Source organism: Clupea harengus, chromosome 8, assembly GCF_900700415.2.
Source record: "Clupea harengus chromosome 8, Ch_v2.0.2, whole genome shotgun sequence".
NCBI lineage: Eukaryota > Metazoa > Chordata > Actinopteri > Clupeiformes > Clupeidae > Clupea > Clupea harengus.
Genome location: NC_045159.1, coordinates 12,974,182 through 13,000,485, shown reverse-complemented (window position 1 = coordinate 13,000,485; position 26,304 = coordinate 12,974,182). Strand labels below are relative to the sequence as shown.

The following is a 26,304-nucleotide window of genomic DNA, read 5'->3' as shown; positions in this document are numbered from 1 at the left end:
CTGCATTATTTCTCATCAATTCCATTACTTTCAATACTTTTACATTTGATCATGATCTTCCGCTGTTTGTCATGAGATGATTTACATGGACCATTTAATAATACTCATACTCTGGACATATACTGGACATTCAATTCATATATATGTGTGTATATGCCATTCATCCATCATTTTACTCGTTTGTAGGAGCTGGCACCAAAGCTGGAAAAATAGGCAAGTACTAGGAAGGTGCATGACCAAGGATCCCCATTGATAAGCTGACCACACATCACACACAGCCCAATTAAATGAAACTAATGTAGGGAATACCTCTTAACTTGCTCAGAACATAACATTTTTCCCTCCAGGTGGTGGTTATGGTGGTCGGGGGGCCGGGCTCGGAGGACAGGGCACTGGTCTCGGACCAGGTGGTGTTGGACCAGGTGGTGTTGGCCCTGGAGGTTATGGACCTGGTGGAGCTGGCCCAGGTGGAGCAGGCCCAGGTGGAGTTGGACCAGGTGGAGTTGGACCAGGTGGAGCAGGCCCAGGTGGATATGGACCAGGTGGAGCTGGACCAGGTGGAGTTGGACCAGGTGGAGCTGGCCCAGGTGGTTACGGACCAGGGGGTTACGGACCAGGTGGTTACGGACCAGGTGGAGGACTTGGACCTGGAGGAGTTGGCCCAGGCGGGGTTGGCCCTGGAGGCTATGGACCTGGAGGAGTTGGCCCAGGTGGAGTTGGCCCTGGAGGCTATGGACCAGGCGGTCTTGGAAGAGGTACTGATAACTTTGGGTAGATGATAAAGTTAGATTATATGTGTTCAAATATTAAGTTGAATCTTTTGCTAAAGTCATTATTTTAAGACTCCCTGCTATTTCCATAATCATTCACAGGTGGGAAACCTTGGAAGCCTTCTAAGACAGGTCTGTAGTATCTCTTAACACACCCTCTCCAACATCTGTACCCTCTATCCCCTTATGTACACACAATGCCTACACCTATGAAAGCATACAGTATGGCCTAAGAATATACTCATTCAGCAGCATGGTGACGTGTTACAGGTGGATACGGAGGCCGTGGTGTAGGTCCAGGTGGAGTGGGTACTGGTCTGGGAGCTGGTGGCCTTGGATCAGGTGGAGTTGGCCCTGGTGGATTTGGTCCAGGTGGTGGAGTTGGACCTGGTGGTGTTGGACCTGGTGGTGTCGGACCTGGTGGTGTTGGACCTGGTGGTGTTGGACCTGGTGGTGTCGGACCAGGTGGATTTGGTCCAGGTGGTGGTGTTGGACCTGGAGGAGTTGGACCGGGAGGTGTTGGTCCAGGTGGATTTAGACCAGGTGGGTGGAAGACAGACAGATTCCTCAAAATGTTTTCTGCTTGGTCCTTGCAATAAGTTTTGCCTATAATACTGAAGGCTTTTTGGACAGAGATTTCTATGTACATTGACTGAACTCTGGTCTACATATTTTATCTATGCTTACAGGCGCAGGTGGAAAGCCTGGAAAGACTGGTGGGTCAACATTTCAAATACTCAAATTCTTCTCTTACAACGTAGAGAGGCAGACGTATGTTATAAGATAATATATATCCAAAAACAGTTCTAAAATAAACTGTAACTCTATAATTTACGATCATACATCGTTTCCATCAAACATTAATCAATCCACCCATCCACCAATCAGTGTCAACTGATTGGACAAATAAACTTTCAGATGCTGAAAAGGATTGAGGCTTAGCAATGTGGGAATTATTAGCTAGCTTCAGACTGTTTCGGTCTTCATACGCTACTTAATGCAGTCATGAACACGGACAGAATTGTGATTAGTCATTAGCATAGTATTTAGGTAATACAACTAATACTGTTTTTTTTAATTATCCACTGGGAAAAGCCCAAAGCAATTGGTTGAAAAGACTGAGGTGATGAACTCCAATGATAAGCACAACCCCCTCGTTTGAGCTTTATCTGAACAACAGTGAATCATAGTTTGCCTGCCATGTTTCCATCACCTCAGCGAAACAACAATGAGTGCGCTGGACAGGGAGGTCTCGGGGAGGTCTGTAGGAAACTGCCGCTGTGTCTATAGAGAACTGTAAATATTATTCCTCACGTCAGTCAGGCCCACTCTACAAAATGAGAGTAAATTAGCCCCCATGTCATGTCCCGTGTTCTTTTTCATTATCAGGCCCCCATTATGTGCCTGCTGAGATAAGAGGCATTAAGGCATTAAGTGGAGTCCAGATAAGACAGTAATGGCAACAGCAGATCCAAGAATGAACTTCCTCGAGGCTTTATTGAAAGAGGAAGTCTTTCACATGTGGCTTGCAATTGATGAATTAGCGGTAATGCTGGTGTGTCAGGCCTCTTCATTGTTGTGGATTGGCAGATAAAAGCTGCTCTAACAACTCTGTTCCAAAATGTAGTGGCGTACTTTCAGAAGATGGAGTTTTTTTTCTTTTTTCTTTATTTGTAACCGTAGGATTGTATAAAATCAGTGACGCGATGCAGCTGGGAGTTATAACATCTAGGCAGCTGAAAAGTTGATGTGAAATCTTTCACTATATGTTCATGGTACAGTGATATTGTGTTCTATAAAGTTGGTGGCAATGGCTGTCTGACTAGAGTTTTGTGACAGTGGGTCAGAAATGTAAGAAATGGTTAATAGGGACAAACGATACCCTTGAAATTGAAAAAAAAAATCAACGTGCAGTGCTTATAATTTTCCTCCTAAATTGACGCCTCTCTATTTTGTGGAAAAGTCAAAGATTAGTCAATTTGTAACTGAGTATTCTGAATTATAAGTTCATGAAAAAGTCAGAAAGGGGACTGAGACCACATCATACTAAATAATTTTTCCTGTCTATAATGGCAGGATATGGAGGCCTTGGTCAAGGACTGGGGGCTGGAGGCTTGGGTGCTGGTCTTGGCACCGGAGGGCAGGGAGCTGGAGGACTTGGACCTGGAGGCCAAGGTACAGGATACAGACCTGGAGGTAAAAACATTTTTTTCCCAAACACCCTAAATAGTGAACTCTGTTGATGAACATTGTGTTACATGAAGGTCAAGGTGACATAGGAAAAAACATCGAAGGGTATTGTTAATCACCACTGGGTCCTCTTTTTGTTCCAAGGCGGTTATGGAGGTTATGGAGGCACAGGAGCCCAATACCCTGGGTTTGGGGGTAAAGGACAGAAGCCATCAAAAACAGGTAATGAACCCTGCCTACTGGGTAGGACAGGACAACCTTTTACAAAATTAAGACAACCCATTACTCCCCTGTCAAATGCAACATACTACTCTATGTACAGACACACCAAGTTAATGCCCATATAATGTCTTACTTTGACCAGGGCGAGGAACAGCACTTGGTGGAACAGGATATGGACCAGGCGGAGCAGGGTATGGACCAGGCGGAACCAGACTTGGACCTGGTGGTGTAGGTTATGGACCAGGGGGAACCGGACTTGGACCTGGTGGTGCAGGTTATGGACCAGGTGGAGCTGGTGTTGGGCCAGGAGGTGCTGGAGTTGGTCCAGGAGGAGCAGGAGTTGGCCCAGGAGGAGCAGGGTATGGACCAGGCGGAACCGGACTTGGACCTGGTGGTGCAGGTTATGGACCAGGTGGAGCTGGTGTTGGGCCAGGAGGTGCTGGAGTTGGCCCTGGAGGAGCAGGAGTTGGCCCTGGTGGTGCAGGGTATGGACCAGGAGGAACCGGACTTGGACCTGGTGGTGCAGGGTATGGACCAGGGGGTGCTGGAGTTGGCCCTGGAGGAGCAGGAGTTGGCCCAGGAGGAGCAGGAGTTGGCCCAGGAGGAGCAGGAGTTGGCCCAGGAGGAGCAGGAGTTGGCCCAGGAGGAGCAGGAGTTGGCCCGGGAGGAGCAGGAGTTGGTCCAGGAGGAGGTTAGCCATCTAGCCATACCCTAATTTCTGAGTATTACTTGATATAATTGAGTATCTTAACAAAGTATCTTATTTCGATGTGTCACTCAGTACATGTATTTAGATTTTTGGTGTAATTCCTTTTTAGCACCACTTCTTCCTCAGACTGGTCAACAAGGGAAGGCCTCCAAGATTCCAGGTATAGAACACTCAGATGTCAGCCTGAACATTTGGTCTCTTTGATAATTGATGTGATAAATGGTTGAACTAAAATTACATCTTAAGAAAAGCATTGCTCTTCCCATTGAAATTAAGACTTGTCAATGCTGGCACAAGATAAATAAATGTGGAAATGAGCATTCAGCTTCAGCCTGATTTTAATTAGTTTTATACCGGTGAGATTTGATAGCCACCAGCTAGGTGCACAAAAGAGGAGGTCTGTTTGCAATGTAGCCACTGCTAATGCCACTGTTACTTTAATATTTAATCAGCTGTTGCATCTGAACTGGAAAGAATCAAGAATCATTATAAAATATTGATTGATTGTTCCTATCTTTATCTAAATCAATTTACTTAGGTATTGGTTTACCTGGACTCTATCAAGGTGGATTAGTACCTGGACAAGGTGGGTGAAAAATGTTCAGGGCGGCCTTTATTTATTACAGTGTATGAAATGCCCTGTACTGTTATTCCTAGCTTATTTAGTCCCTCCATTACATCCTGATTTTGTTGAGAATAATGCAGGAAGTTGTTGTGCAATGTAGGTTATGGTGGACGGGGTGTTTTACCTGGTGTTGCTACTGGTTCGGGAGTTGGGTCTCAATCTGGTGAGTTTGTTTTCATTTGGTTTTATATCTTTAAACGGTTACTTTCTTCACCCTCTGTTACATTGACCAGTAATGTTGATATCTTCCTCCTCTGGGGCAGGAGTTCTGGGTCAAGGGGGAGTTGGAACTAATGGTGAGTTTGTCCATGTGATAGTGTAAAAGAAATAGTGTTAAAGATGATCTCCATTGGTTGTGTAATCACGTCCTGACATCTCACAGGTGGTCGGGGAGGTTTCTCTGGACAACAACTACCTGGCCTGTTTCGTGGATTCCCTCTTATTTCACCCAAAACTGGAGGTATGCCTCCCTTAAAATATGGCTCATTGTCATACTTATCACTCATTATTGGGACTGAGAATAGGGTTTATAAATGTACATGTTTCATGTCTATAGTCAACTTTAGATATTGATGTAATCATTTTGTCATTCTCAATTAATTAATTTCAATGGAATATACATCCTTTCCTGTATCTGGCAGCTGGAGGGAAAAAATCTAAAGCTGGCAAAGCTGGTAAATATGGTAAGTTAAAACACCTCAATCTTTTGTCTGCAATATCTCAATGTGCACTATGCAATATATTAGCCTGGTGTAACTTTACTTCATGAATAGATTGGGTCTGGCCCCGTTCCATTGCAGATTGTTTGCAGTCGTTGCATTCTAAAGCGGGTAGTGATGTTTGTGTTTGCTACCATTGCTACTAGTGTTTGTATCGCTTTGTCTAGCTCTAGAAGATCCAACTCTTCAGAGAGCACCTCCCTTCCTAAACTGGCACTTCGATTAGTGCTTAACTTGCACTTACAGCGGTTACATTCCTGCACTTCTTTTTCTTGTCTATTTCGTTTTTTTTAATGTTTTTATTATGTAAAGTAGTATTTATTGTTACACCAGGGTTCTAATGCTTGTAGCTTGACTGTTCTCTCCCTTGTACGTCGCTTTGGACAAAAGCGTCTGCTAAATGACTAAATGTAAATGTAAATGTAAATGTAGCAGTGCCACCATTGTTGTAACTACATTTGGAACAAATGCTTAATTTCAATGTCAGCACACTTAGCCAGCCCCACTGGTGGCTGATTGGCAGGCCACGCAGAATGGCCATATATTTCATCTTCAATATTGGTTCTAGACTATAATCCCAGAGAAAACTGAGCTGGAAGCAAAAGGTGGGCGGAGCCAGGCTATACTGTATATATATATATATATATATATATATTTATAGCTATATATCCTGAGAATTGGCTCTGCTATATGTAAGGGGCAGGTGCAGGTGCAGGGGCTGGGACTGGTGCTGGTGCAGGGGCTGGGACTGGACCTGGTGCAGGTGGTATACCTCTTGCCAGTGGCGTTCCTGGACAAGGTGTTGTAGCAGGGGCTGGTGGAGTGCCTGGAGCCGGTGGTGTACCAGGAGCAGGTGGTGTACCTGGAGCTGGAGGTTACCCAGGTGTCTATCCTGGTGCTGGACCTGGAGGTGCTTTTCCAGGAGGTGAGACAACAGAAAACCTATTTCAGTCTCAACTTGAATAAAACTATTTGTCATCGACAGTTGGGACGCAGAAAGCATACTGATCGTTTGCTTTCCTTTTCAGGATATGGATCGTCAGCAAAGGCTCGTAAATATGGTAAGTTACACTCTGAATGGCAATATCACTGTTTGTTTTGCCCGGTTGTACACTGTCAACATGAATGATTTGGGCCAAGCCATGAAAATGTAGGCAACTAGTAAATACACAATTATTACTTCACAGCCTGGTGTCTCTTTTTTCTCAACCAGTTTAAACCCTGTTTGCAACAACATCATCTGTCATTTAATGACTGACGAGCCTCCGGTTATCATTTTAGTGAAAGAGCGCTTGGGTCATTTCGAGTTGTTTTCCAGGAAAATTAAATCTCTGTTCCAGATTTCTAAAACCCATAACCTTATAGTCTTCTATGGAAATTGAATTATCTTTAAAAATAAAAGAGAGAGAGAGAGATTATTACATTTTGGATGATGTCAACTGCACTAATAATGGAAGCAGAGCAGGCAAAATGATTCATATGAAGAAAAAAATTAAGAATAACCCGTTGTTTTGGCTAGCACTGTATTTGCCTTTTATGGTTCCTAATTCTTCATTAAAGATATGAGAACCGAAAGTTACATGAGAGTATTCAGAATATCTGTTCACTCTTGTTCATATCATTAAAGGTTTACCAGGGGGCACAGGCGGTGGGGCCGGAGCTGGATTAGGAGCTGGACTTGGGGCAGGAGCACTTCCTGGTTCAGGACTTGGAACAGGTGGACCTCTGGGTACTGGACGTGGGGCAGGAGCACTTCCTGGGTCTGGACTTGGGGCAGGAGGACTTCCTGGATCCGGTAGGTTTGCCACAGTGTAAAAGTCTATCATTGTTTTCATTCTGTATCACACAATAGTACAACTTGCTTGAAACACTTAACAATCAATAAGTAATAAGAATTTCATGTAATTTCCACATTTTTGTTTCAGGTTATGCCGGAGCCAAAGCTCGAAAATATGGTAAGGGTATCCTAAGTATGGAGTTATAAATATACCAGTTACAATTCTTTGTTTCACATTGTTTACATGGTTTCTATAGGCCAGCCTGGAGGCACTGGTGGTGCACTTGGGGCTGGTGGAGTACCTGGTGGCGCTGGAGGATTCCCTGGTGGAGCTGGAGCCTACCCTGGTGGAGCTGGTGGTGTGCCTGGTGGAGCTGGAGCCTACCCTGGTGGAGCTGGTGGTGTGCCTGGTGGAGCTGGAGCCTACCCTGGTGGAGCTGGTGGTGTACCTGGTGGAGCTGGAGGTATCTCAAGACCTTTAGTAGTAGGAAGAGGAAATCTGAATTGAATTCTATCCTTGCATTGATGTATCAAAACAAATGTATGTAGAGTTGCTCTAACAAATAACTTGCCATTTTCCATTTTAACAGGCTATGCTGGTGCCAAGGCACGTAAATATGGTAAGGTTTATTTCTCTAGCCCTTTCATCATGAGATTGTTATTCCTCTGATAAACAAGCTTTATAATGTATATTCTTGTCTGTCCAGGCCTTCCTGGGGGTGGTGGAGGACCTGGTGGTGGATTAGCTGCTGGCCTTGGAGGAGTGCCAGGAGGTGGGCCTGGGTCAGGTGTGAGGCCAGGAGGGGGATACGGACATGGTGGTGGAGTGGGCCCAGGAGGAGCTGGACCAGGTGGTTACGGACCAGGAGGAGCTGGACCAGGTGGTTACGGAGCAGGAGGAGCTGGACCAGGTGGTTACGGACCAGGAGGAGCTGGACCAGGTGGTTACGGAGCTGGTGGTGGAGTGGGCCCAGGAGGAGCTGGACCAGGTGGTTACGGACCAGGAGGAGCTGTACCAGGTGGTTACGGACCAGGTGGAGTGGGCCCAGGAGGAGCTGGACCAGGTGGTTACGGACCAGGAGGAGTGGGCCCAGGAGGAGCTGGACCAGGTGGTTACGGACCAGGAGGAGCTGTACCAGGTGGTTACGGACCAGGTGGAGTGGGCCCAGGAGGAGCTGGACCAGGTGGTTACGGACCAGGTGGAGTGGGCCCAGGAGGAGCTGGACCAGGTGGTTACGGACCAGGTGGAGTGGGCCCAGGAGGAGCTGGACCAGGTGGTTACGGACCAGGTGGAGGACTTGGACCAGGCGGAGTTGGACCAGCTGGTTACGGAGCAGGTGGTTACGGACCAGGTGGAGGACTTGGACCAGGCGGAGTTGGACCAGGTGGTTACGGAGCAGGGGGAGGTGTACCTGGCGGTGGAGTAGGACCTGGTGGTACTAAATCTAATTCCCTTTAAATGTTTTTATGATTATGCCCATATTATATTCATCATCATAACACCACTGACACTATATGGATAAAACTATTTTTTAATCCTACAGAGGTAATGTAAAATATTATTTTTGATCTTGCAGGGTATGCTGGTTCCAAAGCCCGGAAATACGGTAATGTAACATAAACAATGTTATCTTAGCAAAAGTAAAATGTTTAGTGGCTTTTTATATTATGACTCTAAATATTGTTTATGTGTATGACATTCATTTTAGGTCTAGGTGGTGGTGGTGGTGGACCTGGATCTGGAGTAGCTGGAGGGTTAGGAGGTGGAGGATATGGCCCCGGTGGTGTTGCGCCAGGTGGAACAGGACGAGGTGGAGGTGGTCCTGGAGGAGTTGGACCAGGTGGAGTTGGACCAGGTGGATATGGACCAGGTGGAGCTGGACCAGGCGGCGTGGGACCAGGTGGAGTTGGACCAGGTGGATATGGACCAGGTGGAGCTGGACCAGGCGGCGTGGGACCAGGTGGATATGGACCAGGTGGAGTTGGACCAGGTGGAGCTGGACCAGGCGGCGTGGGTCCAGGTGGATATGGGCCAGGCAGTGGGACTGGAGGTACACAAAGAGACCCTCTAAGGCTCTGTATTTCATTTTCTATTACACATATATTTTTGATTCCTTGAATTTGTATGCTGTAATTTTTTCAATTTACAAGAGGCAAGAATTTGACTATTATCTTTTAATCACATTAGAGATATGTTAACTGGATTGAATGTAAAACAGATGTTGGATTTGGCAGTCAACTCTATCTTCTTCTAACTGTGGCTTCAGTGTATACACAAGCAAGCCATTAAACAGAATACTTTCTCTGATCATGAATCACTTTGCTCATTACTTCTGAGAGTCACCGATTTTAGTATTGGACAAATTTGAAGGAAAACTTGCAGTTCCCTTAAACTGTTCATTATGCCTTTCCACAGCTTATCCTGGTGGAGCAAAAGCAATGAAATACGGTAGGTTATTCCATTCTATACAGTCAGTGTTGGTTACAATTTACGCCGGCTCCCTTATAGACTGCTCTATGGGAGAAATATTAAAACTCTAAAATGTACAATGCACAATGCTCTGAGAGTTTAAAATCTATACAGGAGGAGACTTTAGACAGGGTTTAATTTTTGTAGTTGTAAAAATACAGTTGATGAACACCTCCTACTTCATGCTATTATGAATGGCATTGGACTTCATCTCAACAACTTGTAAGAAATTAAAGTATATCCTGTGAGTCAACATGAGATTCATGATCAAGCAGCTGCTATCTAAAATGGTAATGTTAGCAAAGGAAAGTTCCCCACTCTGGATTTTCTCAGACACCTGGGGTCAGGATGCAAACTGAGGTGTGAGTCACTGCAATTAATCCTAGAGAAGAACACAACTTAAAGGAAACTGTTTTGTTTTTCTAGGTCGCAGCGGTGGTGGTGGTGCTCCTGGGTCAGGTCTAGGCGGCGCTCTAGGTGGAGCTGGAACAGGATACGGAACAGGACCTGGAGGGGTTGGGGCAGGTCCAGGTGGAGCCGGGTATGGAACCGGTGTTGGACCTGGAGGAGCAGGGTATGGAGCCGGTGTTGGACCTGGTGGGGCAGGGTATGGAACCGGTGTTGGACCTGGTGGGGCAGGGTATGGAACCGGTTTTGGACCTGGAGGAGTCGGGACCAGGCCAGGAGGAGCAGGGTATGGTACCGGAGTGGGACCTGGAGGAGTCGGCACAGGACCTGGGGGAGTGGGTTATGGTCCTGGTGGTGGCTATGGGCCTGGAAGATATGGAACAGGTGCCAATCATTTACAATTGTAGACGTTTACTATTAACACTGCTGTGGCTCTGCAAAGATTTCCACTTGTACATTTTCTTGCAATGTATTTTCTCAAATAAACCTAATTTGAGTGGATGTTTTTGTACTATACCTTCCATTTTAGGTTATGCACCTGGATCAAAAGCTGCTAAATATGGTAGGACATATTCACTTTGTATTGACTTACAGTATGTAAACGTTGATGCTACTGTATGGATATAGTATATCACATACATTGATTTCATTTCATAATATGTATCATTGGCATTTTAATACAATTACTACACCGTCATCCTCACTTCAGGTGCTGGGGGGGCACTTGGGTTCGGAGGGGTACCTGCCGGGGGACCAGGAGGGGTAGCAAGCACTGGACAAGCTGGTGAGTTCTGGTGGTTGAGGGTACTCGTGGACTTCTGAGTTTTGTGTGAATGAGGTTTCATTCTGATGAGGCTACAATAACTAAATATTATGATTGGCTGATTGATACCCTATTTGTGTGTGTGTTTGTTTGTTTGATTGATTGATTCATTAATTCATTTATTGGTTGGTTGATGTATTTATGTATGGGCTGATTGATTAACTGATTGATTTCAGGAGGAGTCCCTGGCTTTGGTCGGGGTGTGGGCTCTGTGGCTGGAGGCCCAGGAGGAGGTGCCGGAGGTTTGCCAGGTGGGGTGCCAGGCAGTGGCTATGGGGGTTATGGAAGTAAGTTTGGACAGGAAGGGAGGTGCGGTAAGAGTGAGTAGAATAGGGTTCAGTTAATAAAGTTTTAACAGTACCCTGCCTATAAGGTTGTGAATGGGGTAGATGTGTTTCTGTCGTTGTTACCCTGTTTTAAGTTGCTTTTTTTTCTTGGCAGGATATGGTAAGGGTGGTAAACCTCCTAAATATGGCAAGTCCTTCCTTGAATTTACTGAATATTGAATACATTTTATCATATATATGGTATATATGATACAACATGTTTAGCTAAAATTGTGATTTTAATGGTAGAAATAGACAACATAGTTTCAGGAAGAAAGCTTACTCTTGTGTCTCTGTCTTTAGGACAGCCAGGTGGAACAACAGGAGTAGGTCCAGGAGGAGTAGGAACCGGAACAGGAGCAGGAGTAGGAGGTGTGGTACTGAACTGGAAGAATGGAGATCTTGGATTTGAATAATACAGTTTGATAGTGTTGATAATGCTGAATGAATATGAATTGATTAGTTAATCAAAATAAATGTTGACATTCATTTTGTGGACAAAAGGCTGAATGCACTTCTCACTTTGTGGACAAAATAAACTTATTTCGCAGACAAAAGTAATTCTGTCCATGAACTAGATGACCTAGAACAACATATTTTAAAAGTTTGCCATATTAATTAAAGTATGATGTGTACGAAAGAGCTTTGGTCCAATACAGAAAGCAGTCTATCCACGAAACCAAAGGCTGCTTGAACTTTCGTAGATGTCATTGTTTTGTTTAACTACAAAACGAATTATGTCCATAGGCTAAGCATGGTGTGCAGGAAAGGACTCTGGTCCATACATTCAATGAGTCAGAAAAGTACAGAACACATTCTGTCCACAAAAGCAAAGGCTGCTTGAATTTGTAGACTTTTGAACTGACGAGCCTTTCGTGCACATCATCCCTTCAGGAATATATAGCCTATGGACATTAATCCTGTACGAAAGGCCTTTCGTGCGTAAGATACATTCAGTAATATAGTGTATGGACATGATTATTTGATTTAGTACTTGAGCAGAACGTTGATATTTCTGAAAGTTCAGGCAGCCTTTAAAAGTGGGAAACATGCTAGCTAACAAGCTAAAAACCAACAGACTTGCCTTGCAACACTAACAACAGCACACTTGACAACACTGACGTGTTTTAGTGATATTTTGGCGACGGTTAGTGGGAGCTACTGGTGTGTTTATTATCTGTCCTTCACATTAACACATTCCATCAAAATGAAAAGAAAAAAAAAAACATTCCTAAAAAAGCGGTGAAAACTTGCATGATTGCGTGCAACAACAAATTGACTTAGATATGACGTTCATGGCAATGAATGTTTCCATTTCAGGCGGTCCCAGTGGACAGGGTGGAGCTGTTGGCACAACAGGTACAGGTGAGTGTTAATTAGGAATAAGAACAGGGCTAACAGAACGCTCAATGGGGTATAATAATATCAGCATACGCCATCATCATAACAATGGAAAACGTATTAATATTTATTGATATTTGTTGTTGTGAGCAACTGGTGGTCAATTAGCAACAGTGACAGAGGCAACAGGACACTCAGTGGGGTATGATGATGCACAGACATCTTTATATAGGAAATGAGTAACATGAGAATTAGGAATTCACTTTTGACTGCAGCTTTGTTTCAGGGATTTGGGTTGGTCTTCATGTAACTTCCCTCTCTGGTCTCATCTCTCTCACAGCGGTGCCAGACGGTGCCGGAGGATCGCTTGGGGGATCAGCTGTTCCCAGCGGTAACGGAAGCACCGCAGTCACAGGATCAACAGCTGGATCAGGCACAGTGACTGTGGTCCTAGGAGGTAGAGTGTCTGACTTTATTTCATAATGTGATAATTGAAAGCACAGTCACCTCGTATACAGTTGTTCTCTGCAGATATCCAAAGGAAAAGATGATTAACATAATGCACAGGTAGTGATTATTTTCCCTGTGCATGCACTGCACACTCTTCCTTGCAGGTCCTACTGGAACAGGTGGGACTGGTGACGGTGTTGGAGGGGGCCCCGGTAAGTCAGCTACCTTGATAACAGTTGGTTGTGAAAATACCCTCAAAAGAGATGAGCTTGTGAAAGTTCAGTTTGTATGTAAAGTAAAGTAATGTGTGTGTATTCCTGACTGATTCCAAATTGTGTGTGTTTTCTTTTGCCTTGACATTTCCTTGAAATGTAGTTGGAACCAAAGCACCTAAGGATGGTATGAATTTCTTAATTTTATTTCATTGACAGTCAGTCAGCTACAGGTATACTGATGTAGTGCTACAGTTTGTAATATCTTGTTTAATGAAGTGCTGTTTAATCCTTTCGTTGTAGGCGATGCTGGCGGGGTGATTGAGGGATCAGGAGGCTCACTCGGAGGAGGCCCAGGGGATGGTACGGCAAACCCGTGTTTCAAATCATACTTCATTTAGGGTGGCAACCATACCATATTTGACATGTTTCATATACATTTCCACTTTCTATACAGTTAATATTCTATTTGTGTTGTCTATTTGTGTTTGTGGTAATCTTGTAAGGCGTGACTGGTGGGGCTATTGATGGAGATGGCGATGGGCTGGTGGGAATCACAGGAACTGGCATTACGCTCCTTGCCAGTGGGAAGCCTGGTATGTCCTTCCACTCTGAACACTGGCATGCTGGTAGACTGATACCATTCTAGGACACGAGTAGGGTCCTGTGAGTGGGTATTTCCACCGCTCATCACGCAGCATGACACACCTATATCTGCTGCAACCTCACGGTATCACTCTTCTCTCTGCTGTTCTACAGACAAGGGAGCACCTTTGCTCGGAGGAACGCAGATTCCAGGTGTGGACTGTTAACTCTAAAGGGAGGGACTAAAATATTAAAAACATAAGAATTTTAGTCAATCCAGAATTGTGTGTAGTGAGATACTTGGTACGGATTAAATATGCTATGTCCATATATTAAATATATCCATCCATTCACTTCTTGAATGCACTATTTAATGATTTGCTATGTCAACCCATGTACACTATGTCAAAACATTTCACAAAAATATCACCCTATTGATTCTGTAGATATTGATCTGTTATCTTTCTCAGCAGGAGACATTGCTATCACTGCAACTGACTTTGCACCAGGCACCCCTAGTAAGGCCATTATAGTACCTTGCATTCACGTAGATGGATCTAATGTTGCTATGCATTGCTGCATAATTCATGGAATGATCATTGTACCCATTAACCATATACTCATTTTGGCATGCATGTTCTCAGATACAGTTGGTATGTGGCACTATGATCAATGCTAACATTGTTTTTTCCTGTTACCAAAGTGTGTTTTATGATTCTGCAAACCATTTTAGACATTTTCTTTTTTTTTTGTCCGTGATCCTTTAATAGTTCTTTCCAAACCTTTTGTCTCTCTCCTAAAACATTTGCTAACAGTGAATATTTCTCTCTAGAATTTGTTCTAGTACTTACATTTGAATAACCCATATGCTGTTACTCTGAATGTCATTGGGATAAAATAGACCTAAATAACTGGAAGATGCAAAATAACCTTGTGTTTAATGTACTCTTCCGTTCATAAAGTGGCCACGTTTGTACCTATTTTAAATGGATACATCACTGTTTAAGGCCGTTTTGTGAAACACTCACTCAATCTCATTCCATCTTTCTCTGTTCCAGCATTAGGATTAATTTTGCCAGGTGTGTGTGAAGCAGTGGTTCCCATTTCATTTATATATAAACAATTTGAAAAACCAGTACAGCTCTGGGTTCAGATTGGAATGTGACCACTATTGTGTTGCTGTCTTGAGGATACATTTTCGGTTTAAAGATAATTCTCTGTCATTTCAGGTGGAACAGGAGTGCCCATTCCAGAAAGTGAGTGTTTTTCTTTTTTTTATTATTACTTCGATTCTATTAAGTATTTCTGTCAAAAACAATGGTCCTGAACAACCATACAAGTACAAGTTAAGTGTCGGCACGACAACAGCCAAGTGAGTGTTTTTCTACATTAGTTTGTGTCATTAAAATCTCTTCAGAGCAAAGACTGACGTAAAGTGTTATTTGTTATGGACACTGTATATATATTATAAGTAAATGTTTCCACTTTGATAGGGGATAATGTTTTGAAATGCCTTCTCTGAGGCCCATATGACTCACTGTACCAACAGTCACTGACTCTTTAACCTCATGTCATTATTACAGTTGGGGCTGGAGTTGTCCAACCGAGTGGTAAGTGTGAAATATGACACATGAGATATGAGTGAACAGATTAATATATATTCACTGCTCTTGCAGTACTGCCTACACTGATTAAAATCACTTCAATGAATACAGTCTAACTTTCCCATTTATTATTTTCTCATTTATTTAATTTAAAATACAAGGTAAATACAAAAGTACATAAAAAAATAAAAATCACATATGATGGCATACATTAATTTTAGCATACATATTCACCAGATATGATCACCAATTAAGGATAGGCTTACTTTGTGGTGGAGGCATACTCCTGACCAGTGGTGGAAAGTAACTAAAGTACATTTAGTTACATCTAACATTTACTAATGTACAGTTTTGAGCTACTTCCACCACTACATTTCAGAGGGAAATATTGTACTTTCTACTCCACTACCACTACTACTACACAGAAAAATCAGTGTGTAGTTGTTGTCATGTTTCAGATAGCTGTGATAGCTTTACCTCTAAACTCCACATTCAGTAAATGTTCAAATGATCCAATATATCACCAAAAATCAAAGATTAGAGAAAAAGTCCAAAAAATAACAAAAAATTGTATATCAGATTTGTATCAGGTGATGTCCCTGTATAAAACTGTACATAAAGTAGTTCAAACTAGCTCCCCCTCCAGCATCTACAACAGTAACATGCTGCTTACACACTGATTCTTCAGTACTAATAATCTAATGATGTCATATATAATAATATATAAATGAGAGGGACCAAACCAGTACTTTTACTTTAATGCTATGTACTTTTACTTGAGTAGGATTTTTCATGCAGGACTTTTACTTGTGATCGAGGATTTTTACATTGCTGTATTGGGACTTTTACTTAAGAAAGGGATCTGAATACTTATTCCACCACTGCCCCTGACTCATTTCTTTTCTGTGTGTCCAACAGCTGGAACTGGAGCTGGAGCGCCATCTGGAGGTAGGAACACTCACCTGCAAGCATTTCTAACGGGTCAATTACTAATTGTTTGGCTGTATTAGTGCAATCAAACACACTACAAAAACACCACACGTATGTGCATTTTAAACTTATTTTAGTTTGTATTTTACATTATGTAATCATTGTTATGGAAAAATGTTAATATTCTTTGACATTCTATTTCACCAACTGGCCATATGCTGTTCTCTCTGCAGGTGGCAGTGGTGAGTGAAATGTTATTATTTACAATACAATATCATAAGAGTAAATACGGCTTACAATGGTGCACATCTTTTTTTAGGCCACTTAAGGTCATACGTGTCTTGTCAGCAACAAAGAAGATGTCCTCAATGTGAGCCCATTTAGTTTTAAAAGTCACCATAATGGTAAAGCTTTTATAACCATTAAAACTTGTGGTTTCTTCACCAGGCACTGGTGTTGGGATTGGGATTGGTTTTGGTGCCGGTGCTGGCATAGGTGCCGGTACTGGTATTGGCATTGGAATTGGCATTGGTTCCGGCAGCGGCTCTGGGAAAGGAGTGGGTGTTGGTGTTGGAATTGGTGTTGGTGTTGGTGTCGGTGTTGGTGTCGGTGTTGGTGTCGGTGTCGGTGGTCAATCCCCTAATCCCACCGCGGCAGCGGGAGCAGGTATTGTGCCCATACCTATAAGGTGTGGTGCTTCCTCAGGAAATGATCCCGCACGAATGCCGTCATGAGCCTAAAAAAAAAACAAAGCTTGCTGACAGTACGGTTGAATACTAATGCACTAATGCACCTGATCAGTGCAGGGATCTTGCCGCTTACAATTTTTTCCCCATGATTTAAAAAAGTATTTCTATATATATACAGTACCAGTCAAAAGTTTGGACACACCTTCTCATTTTTTGAGAAGATTTTTCTTTGATTTTATTATTTTCTACATGGTAGATAACACTTTTTTTGTTTAGTACATCGTTCCATATGTGTTCTTTCGTATTTTAAATGTCTTCAGTATAAATCTACAATGTAGAAAATAATAAAAGTAAAGAAAACACTTTTGACTGGTACTGTATATATATATTCATATTTATATAATCATATATTTTCTTATATAACTTTTTAGAAGATAATGTATAGTTATAATTTTTAGTAGCCTGCCACCAAGGATTGTTTTAAGTACATTGTCTTTTTGGGAGAAATTGGCTTGACAATGTTTTGTATTTTTATATGTGATGTTCAAAGCAACATGGCTTGGTCTTTATCAAAGGACCCAGCCTTGGGGTTGTCACTGTTGGTAGTTCAATGTATTGACACGGTGCTTGACCAAGGGGATGGCTAATCTTTTTTTCAATGTAATCAGCATGAAATAATACCATAGTAATTGGCAGTTTTGAATAAGCTTTATATAGCTACTGGTATAAGTTATTAGGAGACAAAGGATATGCCCACTCAAACTGGTTTGTCAGACAATGTTATGTTTCCACTAGTCCTCCATGTATGAGGACAAATAATAATAATAATAATAATAATAATAAAACTTTATTTATATAGCACCTTTCATGCAAAAGAATGCAGCTCAAAGTGCTTTAAATGTAAACATTAGCAGGGGCCTCACTTATCAGCAATGCACAACATGTTCCAGTTCTGTTGAATTACGATGAGACGGTATAATATAGCCCAAAGATGCAAGTTCTTAGTACTTGCAACGGCATGTATTATCCATCTAGGATAAAGTGTCCATCTGAAAAGAGCATTGGCTGTTAAATGCAGCTCCTGACCAGACCTCCTTTAACCTTGCAGAGCTCAAATGGAATGTTGCACCATGTGGTTGGGTGCTGTGAATGCAATTAACCAAACTACCTTTGAACTAACCAGATCCATGGACAATAGACAACAGCGGGCAGTAGATTTGGAATGTCCAACATGCTTGGAGCAGGATTTGGCAATCTGACCCCCCCCCCCACCCCAAAACCTAAACTTATCTCTGCTTGCAGGACCAAGTGACGAATAACAAAGCCTCTCCCGGGTCCCTCTGACTAACCAACATGTTGGTTAATTCCTAACTTTGCAGTGCAGCGAAACCATCGAGATTAAAAATGAACTGTAAATCTTTTTACCAGGTACTGGTATAGGTATCGGTGTTGGTATTGGTGTTGGTGTTGGTGGAAAGCCTCATGAGCCCAAAAGACCAGGTGAAGCCGTCTGGAACCGCGAACAGACCCAGATCTCCCAGAAATGGAATTATGCACTGGTTTTGTCTGTTTGAAAATGAATGGCTGCAATGACTCTTGTCTCTTTTGACTCACAGTTAATGGAAGCTTGCCAGGAGCCAAACCGCTGAAGCCTCCAGGTAACAAAAACGACTTTTAACTGGTGTGGAAAATGAGGAGTTAGTCTTGCTCATTCACACTGGAATCATTTCAATACAATGCAATGCTTGGCAGACACAACTACATACTGAAGTGAAATTGTCTAAAATCTAATTCTTAAAAAAATGCAGCCTAATTGAAAGCAGGTTATTGCTGACGTGTTTCGCAAAACTGCAGAGACACAAAAAATTAGGGTCTTATTTTTGCCATTGTCAGCAGACAAAGGAAGTCTGTCTTTTGTAAAGACGTTATCTGATCTGTGCGAATAATTTTTTTTGCATGCGAAAAGCAAAGGGATGAAAAGTAAACTATAACTCAATAGCAAGCCTGCCATTTATTTGGATTTTGCATGGCACTGCTGTGTTCACCTCTAGGTATTGGTGGAGGGGTGGTGGCCGGACGAGGGGACACTCCAGCAACTCTAGATGAGGGACCTGTTGGCACTGGTGGAGGGCCCGGTGGTGTAGGAGGAGGGCCTGGGGGAGTTGGTGGAGGCCCAGGAGGTGTAGGCGGAGGCCCAGGAGGAGTTGGTGGAGGCCCAGGAGGAGTTGGTGGAGGCCCAGGAGGGGTAGGCGGAGGCCCAGGAGGAGTTGGTGGAGGCCCAGGAGGAGTTGGTGGAGGCCCAGGAGGGGTAGGCGGAGGCCCAGGAGGAGTTGGTGGAGGCCCAGGAGGAGTTGGTGGCGGTCCAGGAGGTATTGGTTCCACAGGAAAACCTCCCAAAGGTGAGAGTCCAGCTGCACCCTTTTCAAATGTATTATGCATTTAAAAATGTCCAATAAACAGAACACAACTATGAAAGTTCAAGACAAAGACGGAATGAGGTCTTTTAAGAGAGTGAGGTTAAGGTTGAAAGTGATCCGTGAGTGTGGTGTTTATGCTTTGGACAGCCTACGGGGGTACGGGTGGAACTGGACTCCTGGGTACTGGAGGAACTGGAACCGGTGGCCCAGGCGGAGTTGCTGGAGTAACAGCAGGACCGGTTCCTGGAGCTGGAGGGGTTGGAACCAGAAAACCTGGCAAATGTACAGCAACAAGAACCTTTTTTCCCATTTCCCCCCCCCCAAAAAAACACAATTTGTCTTATGTCCTTATGCCATGCCTGTCCATTGCTGCCATGTGTTTTGCTATATCATTGGTCTGTGGGATATGTAGTAAACTAACATTGGAATTTGGTGGGGGGGGGGCATGATCCTAAAACCCCTTCTGACTCCTAAAACCACTTGTAAAAGAAGCAGTCAGACTATTAGGGTTCCCACTAGACGATTACTGGTACTGAGATGTCTGTTGTCTTTAGCATACGGAGCAGGTGGCAGTCTGGGAGCTGGAGCGGTGCCAGGAGAAGCGGGAGGAGTCCTTCCAGGAAGTGGTATGCTGTTTTACTCAGTTCTGATTGGGTTCTGTAAAGCACTCAAAGGTCCAGTCCGTGATTTTGGCAAAATGCTCTTGATTAGCCAGTCAAGCTAGAGGACCAGTTAGCTGAATTGGACAAAAGAGTGTGGGTAATAGGGTAGTAAGAAGAAGATTTACATGTGATTTAAATAGAAGATTTACATGTGACTGAACAGCAATTGATTCAAGCTTACACCACAGTTAATCCTGTTGATTCTAAATCATCAGTTCAGTCTTCCTTTTCACAGCTCTTTGTATAAATCATCTCCCACACCTCAAGCATATCCTTTGACACATGCGATACAGATTCGACGCAGCATTGATTTCTTACAAATTGCCTTTTCAGGTTTACGGTACCCGAATGGTGCAGGTGTGGGCCCAGGCTCTGGAAAACCAGGCAAAGGTGAATAGCATCACTGCTATGAACACATATGGGTTTCTCAACACATAGCCTACCTGTGCAAGAACTTGAGCTAACCTTTTAATATCTTTTATACAGGTTATGGAGCAGCTGGGGGTCTAGGTGGCCCGGGCGGCTATGGTGGACAACCAGGTGGCGGTTATGGTGCTGGACCAGGAGGGTATGGCACTGGACCTGGCAGATATGGTGCTGGACCGGGAGGCTATGGTGCTGGGCCTGGTGGTTATGGAACTGGACCTGGTGGTCAAGGGGGCCCAGGTGGTGTTGGTGCTGGACCAGGTGGTGTCGGTACTGGCCAAGGTGGTGTCGGTACTGGACCAGGTGGTGTCGGTGCTGGACCAGGTGGTGTCGGTACTGGCCAAGGTGGTGTCGGTACTGGACCAGGTGGTGTCGGTGCTGGCCAAGGTGGTGTCGGCACCGGACCAGGAGGCTATGGTGCTGGACCAGGAGGCTATGGCGCTGGACCAGGAGGCTATGGCGCTGGACCAGGAGGCTATGGTGCTGGACCAGGAGGCTATGGTGCTGGACCAGGAGGCTATGGTGCAGGGCCTGGAGGCTATGGCACTGGAGCTGGGGGTAAGAGTTTAGATTTGCTTTTTCTCAACTAATGTGGATTCTTTGTCACTGTTATACCCACCAAAGATGATTCTATGACAGGAATTAAATATTTGTACTCATTTCCAGGTCAAGGATATGGCCCAGGAGCAAGGAAGCCACCCAAAAGTATGGCAATGGTTTTATCTTGTTTTAATATAATGAATTAATAACTGAAGCTCATCTCACAGACAGTTTGCTTTAATGTACTTCTAGGCTACGGAGGTGCTGGACCAGGTGGGGTAGGTGGAGGTCCTGGCGGATATGGTGGAGCACTTGGCGGAGTTGGGGGTGGACCAGGAGGAGCTGGCACAGGTCCTGGGGGAGTTGGTGGAGGTCCGGGAGGAATCGGCCGTGGGCCTGGTGGGGTTGGTGGTGGACAGGGTGGATTTGGAGGGGGTCCTGGAGGAGTTGGTGGAGGACCTGGTGGATACGGTGCAGGACCGGGAGGAGTTGGTGGAGGACCCGGTGGATACGGTGCAGGACCGGGAGGAGTTGGTGGAGGACCCGGTGGATACGGTGCAGGACCGGGAGGAGTTGGTGGAGGACCCGGTGGATACGGTGCAGGACCGGGAGGAGTTGGTGGAGGACCCGGTGGATACGGTGCAGGACCGGGAGGAGTTGGTGGAGGACCCGGTGGATACGGTGCAGGACCGGGAGGAGTTGGTGGAGGACCCGGTGGATACGGTGCAGGACCGGGAGGAGTTGGTGGAGGACCCGGTGGATACGGTGCAGGACCGGGAGGAGTTGGTGGAGGACCCGGTGGATACGGTGCAGGACCGGGAGGAGTTGGTGGAGGACCCGGTGGATACGGTGCAAGACCGGGAGGAGTTGGTGGAGGTGCAGGTGGAGGTAGATTACAATATAAATTCATTTTCAATTCAACGTCAAATTACCATTTCTATGCATCAGTGATCATTAAGTAAAATGTCTATTTTTTTTTTCAGGTTTAGGATATGGGCCAGGTGGAGTTAAACCCCCGAAAAGTATGTGATAGAACAATTCTGAAATAAGCTAGTAACTATGAACAACTTCAGTATGACATTTCATAATACTTTCGTTGTGATGACCTGCAGGTTATGGTGGTGCTGGAGGATTAGGAGGTGCTGGAAGAGGCCTAGGAGGAGGCCCTGGAGGAGTGGGTGGAGGACTTGGTGGAGCCGGGGGAGGTCCAGGAGGCGTTGGAGGTGGAACTGGAGGTGTACCCGGAGGTGTAGGTGGGAGTGGTGGAGGTACATTTATAGAAATATGTAGTAGATATAGAATTACACTATTTACTTGTAAGCTTCAGTGTTCATTTCTGTTCAGTTCAGTGTAAAATCTCAGAGAATTATCCTATTAGCATAGTTTTATGTTGTGTTTGATCCATAGTCAGCCTTGCTTAACGTAGTGTTTTGACCTTTTAAAAACGATTTTTTTTTCTTTTTTCTTGCAGGACTCAGGTACCCAGGATTGGGAGCAGGGGCTAGCAAGCCTGGGAAATCAGGTGGTGATTTTAATTCAACCTCAGCATTGTTGGCTGCAGATGTGGAGATAGAACAGGATCAGAAAGTAAATACTACCATATTTTCCTTCCACTCTCGCACTTCGCTTGATTTTGATTCACTACTTCTAAAGTGCATTCTGCTTTGAAGAGTTCTGCTAATTCAGATGGCTGACTCAACCCACTGAGAAGGACTTTTGCTGTACTTTCTGAGCCTGTAATATCTGCCACTTTTTTTGCCTATTGCTTTTAAGTAAAATAAGTCAGTTATCACTCTGCGCAGTCCAGAGGAGGAAGATGTCTAAGTTAGCTAAGAGTATTCATTCGCAACCTACCTTTTGCATTGCGTCAATCTCCTTCTTTGTGATTCTGTGTGAATGATAACAGGATATGGAGCTGGTGCCCTTGGAGGTCAGGGCTATCAACCAGGTGACATCAGAGTTTTACTCACTAGTCCTACTATAACTATACTATTTGCTATTCCACTATTTATAATTTAATCTTGTCATGAATTGTCTTTTAAGCTTAGCTAAAGCATCAAGATACTTTTTAGAAGAATTCTTAATCTTTAAAACACCCCAATGGATATCTTTTTAGCAATTGCCAGCTTCAAACTCGTTGAGTTCAAACTTTACATTGAATCTTTCAAGGTTGTTTATGGGACGGAAAACTTTTCTAGACACAGTATTGTAGAATACATTTATATGCCACAGTCATGTCACTGGTGGAGGGAGAATTTTTCATATATAACGGAAACTCTTTCTTTAGGAGCTGGTGGTCCAGGATATGGTGGTTATCAGCCCTACCAAGGTAATGGAAACCTAATTGAAACTGATATTAGAGATGTGCCACACCACTGCTATTATTAGCACTACTACTACTGCTGCTAATGATAATAGTACTGGTTGTAATTTGTAATCCTTTCTTCACAATCAGTGCACATGGTTACCAGTCAAATGGTAAACCATAAACAGACGGTCAAAAATCCTGACTTTATTCCAGATATTGATTAATGATCTCCTCTCGGTCCTCAGGTTATGGTGGACTGGGAACAGGAGGAGCAGGAACAGGAGCAGGACAAGCCCCTCTCACTCCTCAGCAGTGTAAGTTACACAACACACACACACACACACACACACACACACACACACACACACACACACACACACACACACACACACACACATACATACATAAACATACAAACACACACACACACACACACACACATACACACACACAATCATGTCAGGTATATTTATTTTATGTAATTTCCTTTTTACAGCTAAAGCAGCCAAATATGCAACCAAATATGCCGCCCTCAAAGGCTTTCTTGGAGCAGGTGGCTCTAGAGGTGAGTTGCCTGGATATCACTTAAACCTGGTAGTGACCATGAATGTAGAAACTTGCCTATATGTATGGGTAGACTATAGACCTTACATAGGACATCAGGGACCACTGTGATCTTAAACCTCCAGGGGTAAATAGTAAATACTATGGTGCTACAACACTGTTCTCACAGTTTGAGAGAGAGCGAAGTCCAAATACTAATCCTTTCCAAATGACGTGCTTTGTTCAACATTATATTCTAAATGCTAGTGTAGACAGCTATCTTAAAGATGGCTACCTTATCGACCCCAGCCTTCCATTCCATTTATAATTCATCAGTGATCAATATAGAATTAAAACAAAAGACATTAAGATGAAAATAAAATGCCTGGCTCTATAAAGCTGAGAAGAATAAGTCTTTTGTCTCTCCCCCAGGAGGTGCCTTGCGGAGGAGGAGAAAGTGAGGGCCTCACGGAAGGAAGTGACCTCATAAACAACGTGGTGCTACTGCATGATCGAGAATGTACTTCTTACAGCTCAGCCCGAGAGATCCCGTTTATGTGCAAAACGTCTTTTCTGTTGTTTTACTTTTTAACCTTTATGTTTGTATTGTGAGACTTTTACAAAACCAGCTGTCTGATATTTAACACACCGAAGCACACACTGACTTTCGTAGCCACACACAAGTACTGTAAATGTGGCCTTATAAAATGCTGGTTGGCTATCACTTCATTTGTGCTCATTATGTAGGGTTTGATGCTGTTGTACTTTGCTTACAACTATCACTTTACCGCTCTGTGTCTTGGGTGGATTCCGCTCAGAATACTGCATATCTGTGAATGGCATCTAAGTAACACTTGTAAGATCAACTGTCATTCTCACACATGTCTGACAGTCAGTGACATGACATCTGAGCTAAGCAGAAAGTGTCAGTGCCTTTTTTTTTCTCTTTCTGGGTAAGTGTTTTAACGTTTAATTTCCAAACTCACACGTCAGGACGTATAGTCGTCAAAGGACTTGTCGCTGCTATTCAGGGACCCTCTGATGCCAGAGGTTTACAGCATTGTCAGGCTGAAAAAAAGTGACAAATCTTCTGAGATACCTCTGAGATTCTGTTCCTCAGCTACATCTTCAGTGGTGTCGTGCCAACGTAAGGGAGCGCGCGATTAGCTTGTGAATCCAACCTTTATAAGTCTAAGCTAACGATGATCCTCTGTGCATGTACATTTGTGATGCAACAAGAAATGACATTCTTCTGCTCATACTTTTGATATTACTACTAATTCTTCACTCAAGCTTTCTAAAGTGATTTCCACATGTTTTGTTTTTGTTTATTTTAAATTATGAGAAATGATGATAGGATATGTTTTCTTTTGTATGTGTGTGTGAGATTGCATCTTTATTAAACGTTTTTTTTTTTTGTTGCTGTTGTTTTGTTAAACAGCTGAACACTATATGAGTTTTCTAAATGATGTGTCTGAGAATAGAAACTATGCGATCTCTGTGTTTTAGACAATATATGAATGACAATACAAGTGCAAATGTGACCCAAATGAAGAGGTCAGTGAGTGCTGTCCATTATTAACAGGTATTGCCTGTTTTATGTTTACTCTATTTGTATTCACTGGTTCAGTCCAGCAAATATCAATACTTGTCTAACAGAAGTGTTTTTGTTTGGCTGTAAAGGGGATTGCTGCACTATTTCATGATGCATAATTACCTGGCCTAATCCCAGGCATGTTAACTTCTTTCATTAAAAAACAATACTGTTTGACAGAAACCTGAAGAATGTGTGGTGTTCAAGTTTTCAGTTCTAACCACATACATAAACAAAATTGTCAACTAACCCCCACCTTCCTCTCTCTCTCTCTCTCTCCTGTCACTCACACATATGAAGGGTTGTGATGACTCTCAAGAGCCCTCACTCTTGGCAGACAGTCGTGCTTTAATAGCCATGGTGATCCAGTTCACATCTTCTTTTTTAATCATTCAAACATTGACTGACCATATTTTCTGAAATTTCAGTTCACATCCCCTCAAAAACTAGTTCATTAACCACAGGAGACCAAACTTCAGTTTCGTTTCTCAAATGTATACTCAGACAGCATCATTTCCAACCATTGCAACAGAAAACATGACTTGACCTAGGAGATTTTAGTACCGCTTGGGTCATACATATGAAGTAATTTAAAGAAAATACAATGAGACAAATTCTACGTATTGGGAGTTGCCTAAAACAGGCACAACTGACTTTCAGGGCAGGAAGAGAGAATTCACACATTTTCTGGGTGTGACCAGTGTGGGTTAGAGACACTGGCTTGTTTACCAAAACCCATGTCTGGTCTCTCTTAGCGGTTTAGCATATTCTAACAGCAACTGCTACTAAGAATCTTCCAACACAAAGTCTGTGGAGAGACCGTATTTAATGGCAGCAGTCAAAAGAAATTAAGAATCTGTACTAAGAGCTCTCATATCTCCTGATTTTTAATCTGCTGAAGCTTCTATTTCTCATCCATTTATACTCCAAACATTCTTATCTGTATTGTATGTGTTTCGGGCGC

General features: G+C 43.5%; 1 protein-coding gene across 1 annotated transcript; it reads left to right on the top strand.

The window, feature by feature from the left end:
• Positions 1-12,325: 12,325 nt before the first annotated feature.
• Positions 12,326-20,180, top strand: LOC105902381 (glycine-rich cell wall structural protein 1-like). Its single transcript, XM_031571326.2, has 11 exons — positions 12,326-12,404; positions 12,721-12,837; positions 12,995-13,042; positions 13,346-13,405; positions 13,549-13,638; positions 14,857-14,883; positions 16,150-16,179; positions 16,395-16,403; positions 16,609-16,827; positions 18,467-18,508; positions 18,902-20,180. Exons 1-11 carry the CDS (start codon positions 12,326-12,328, stop codon positions 19,291-19,293), a joined length of 1,113 nt encoding a protein of 370 aa, XP_031427186.1. The 3' UTR covers positions 19,294-20,180.
• Positions 20,181-26,304: the final 6,124 nt, after the last annotated feature.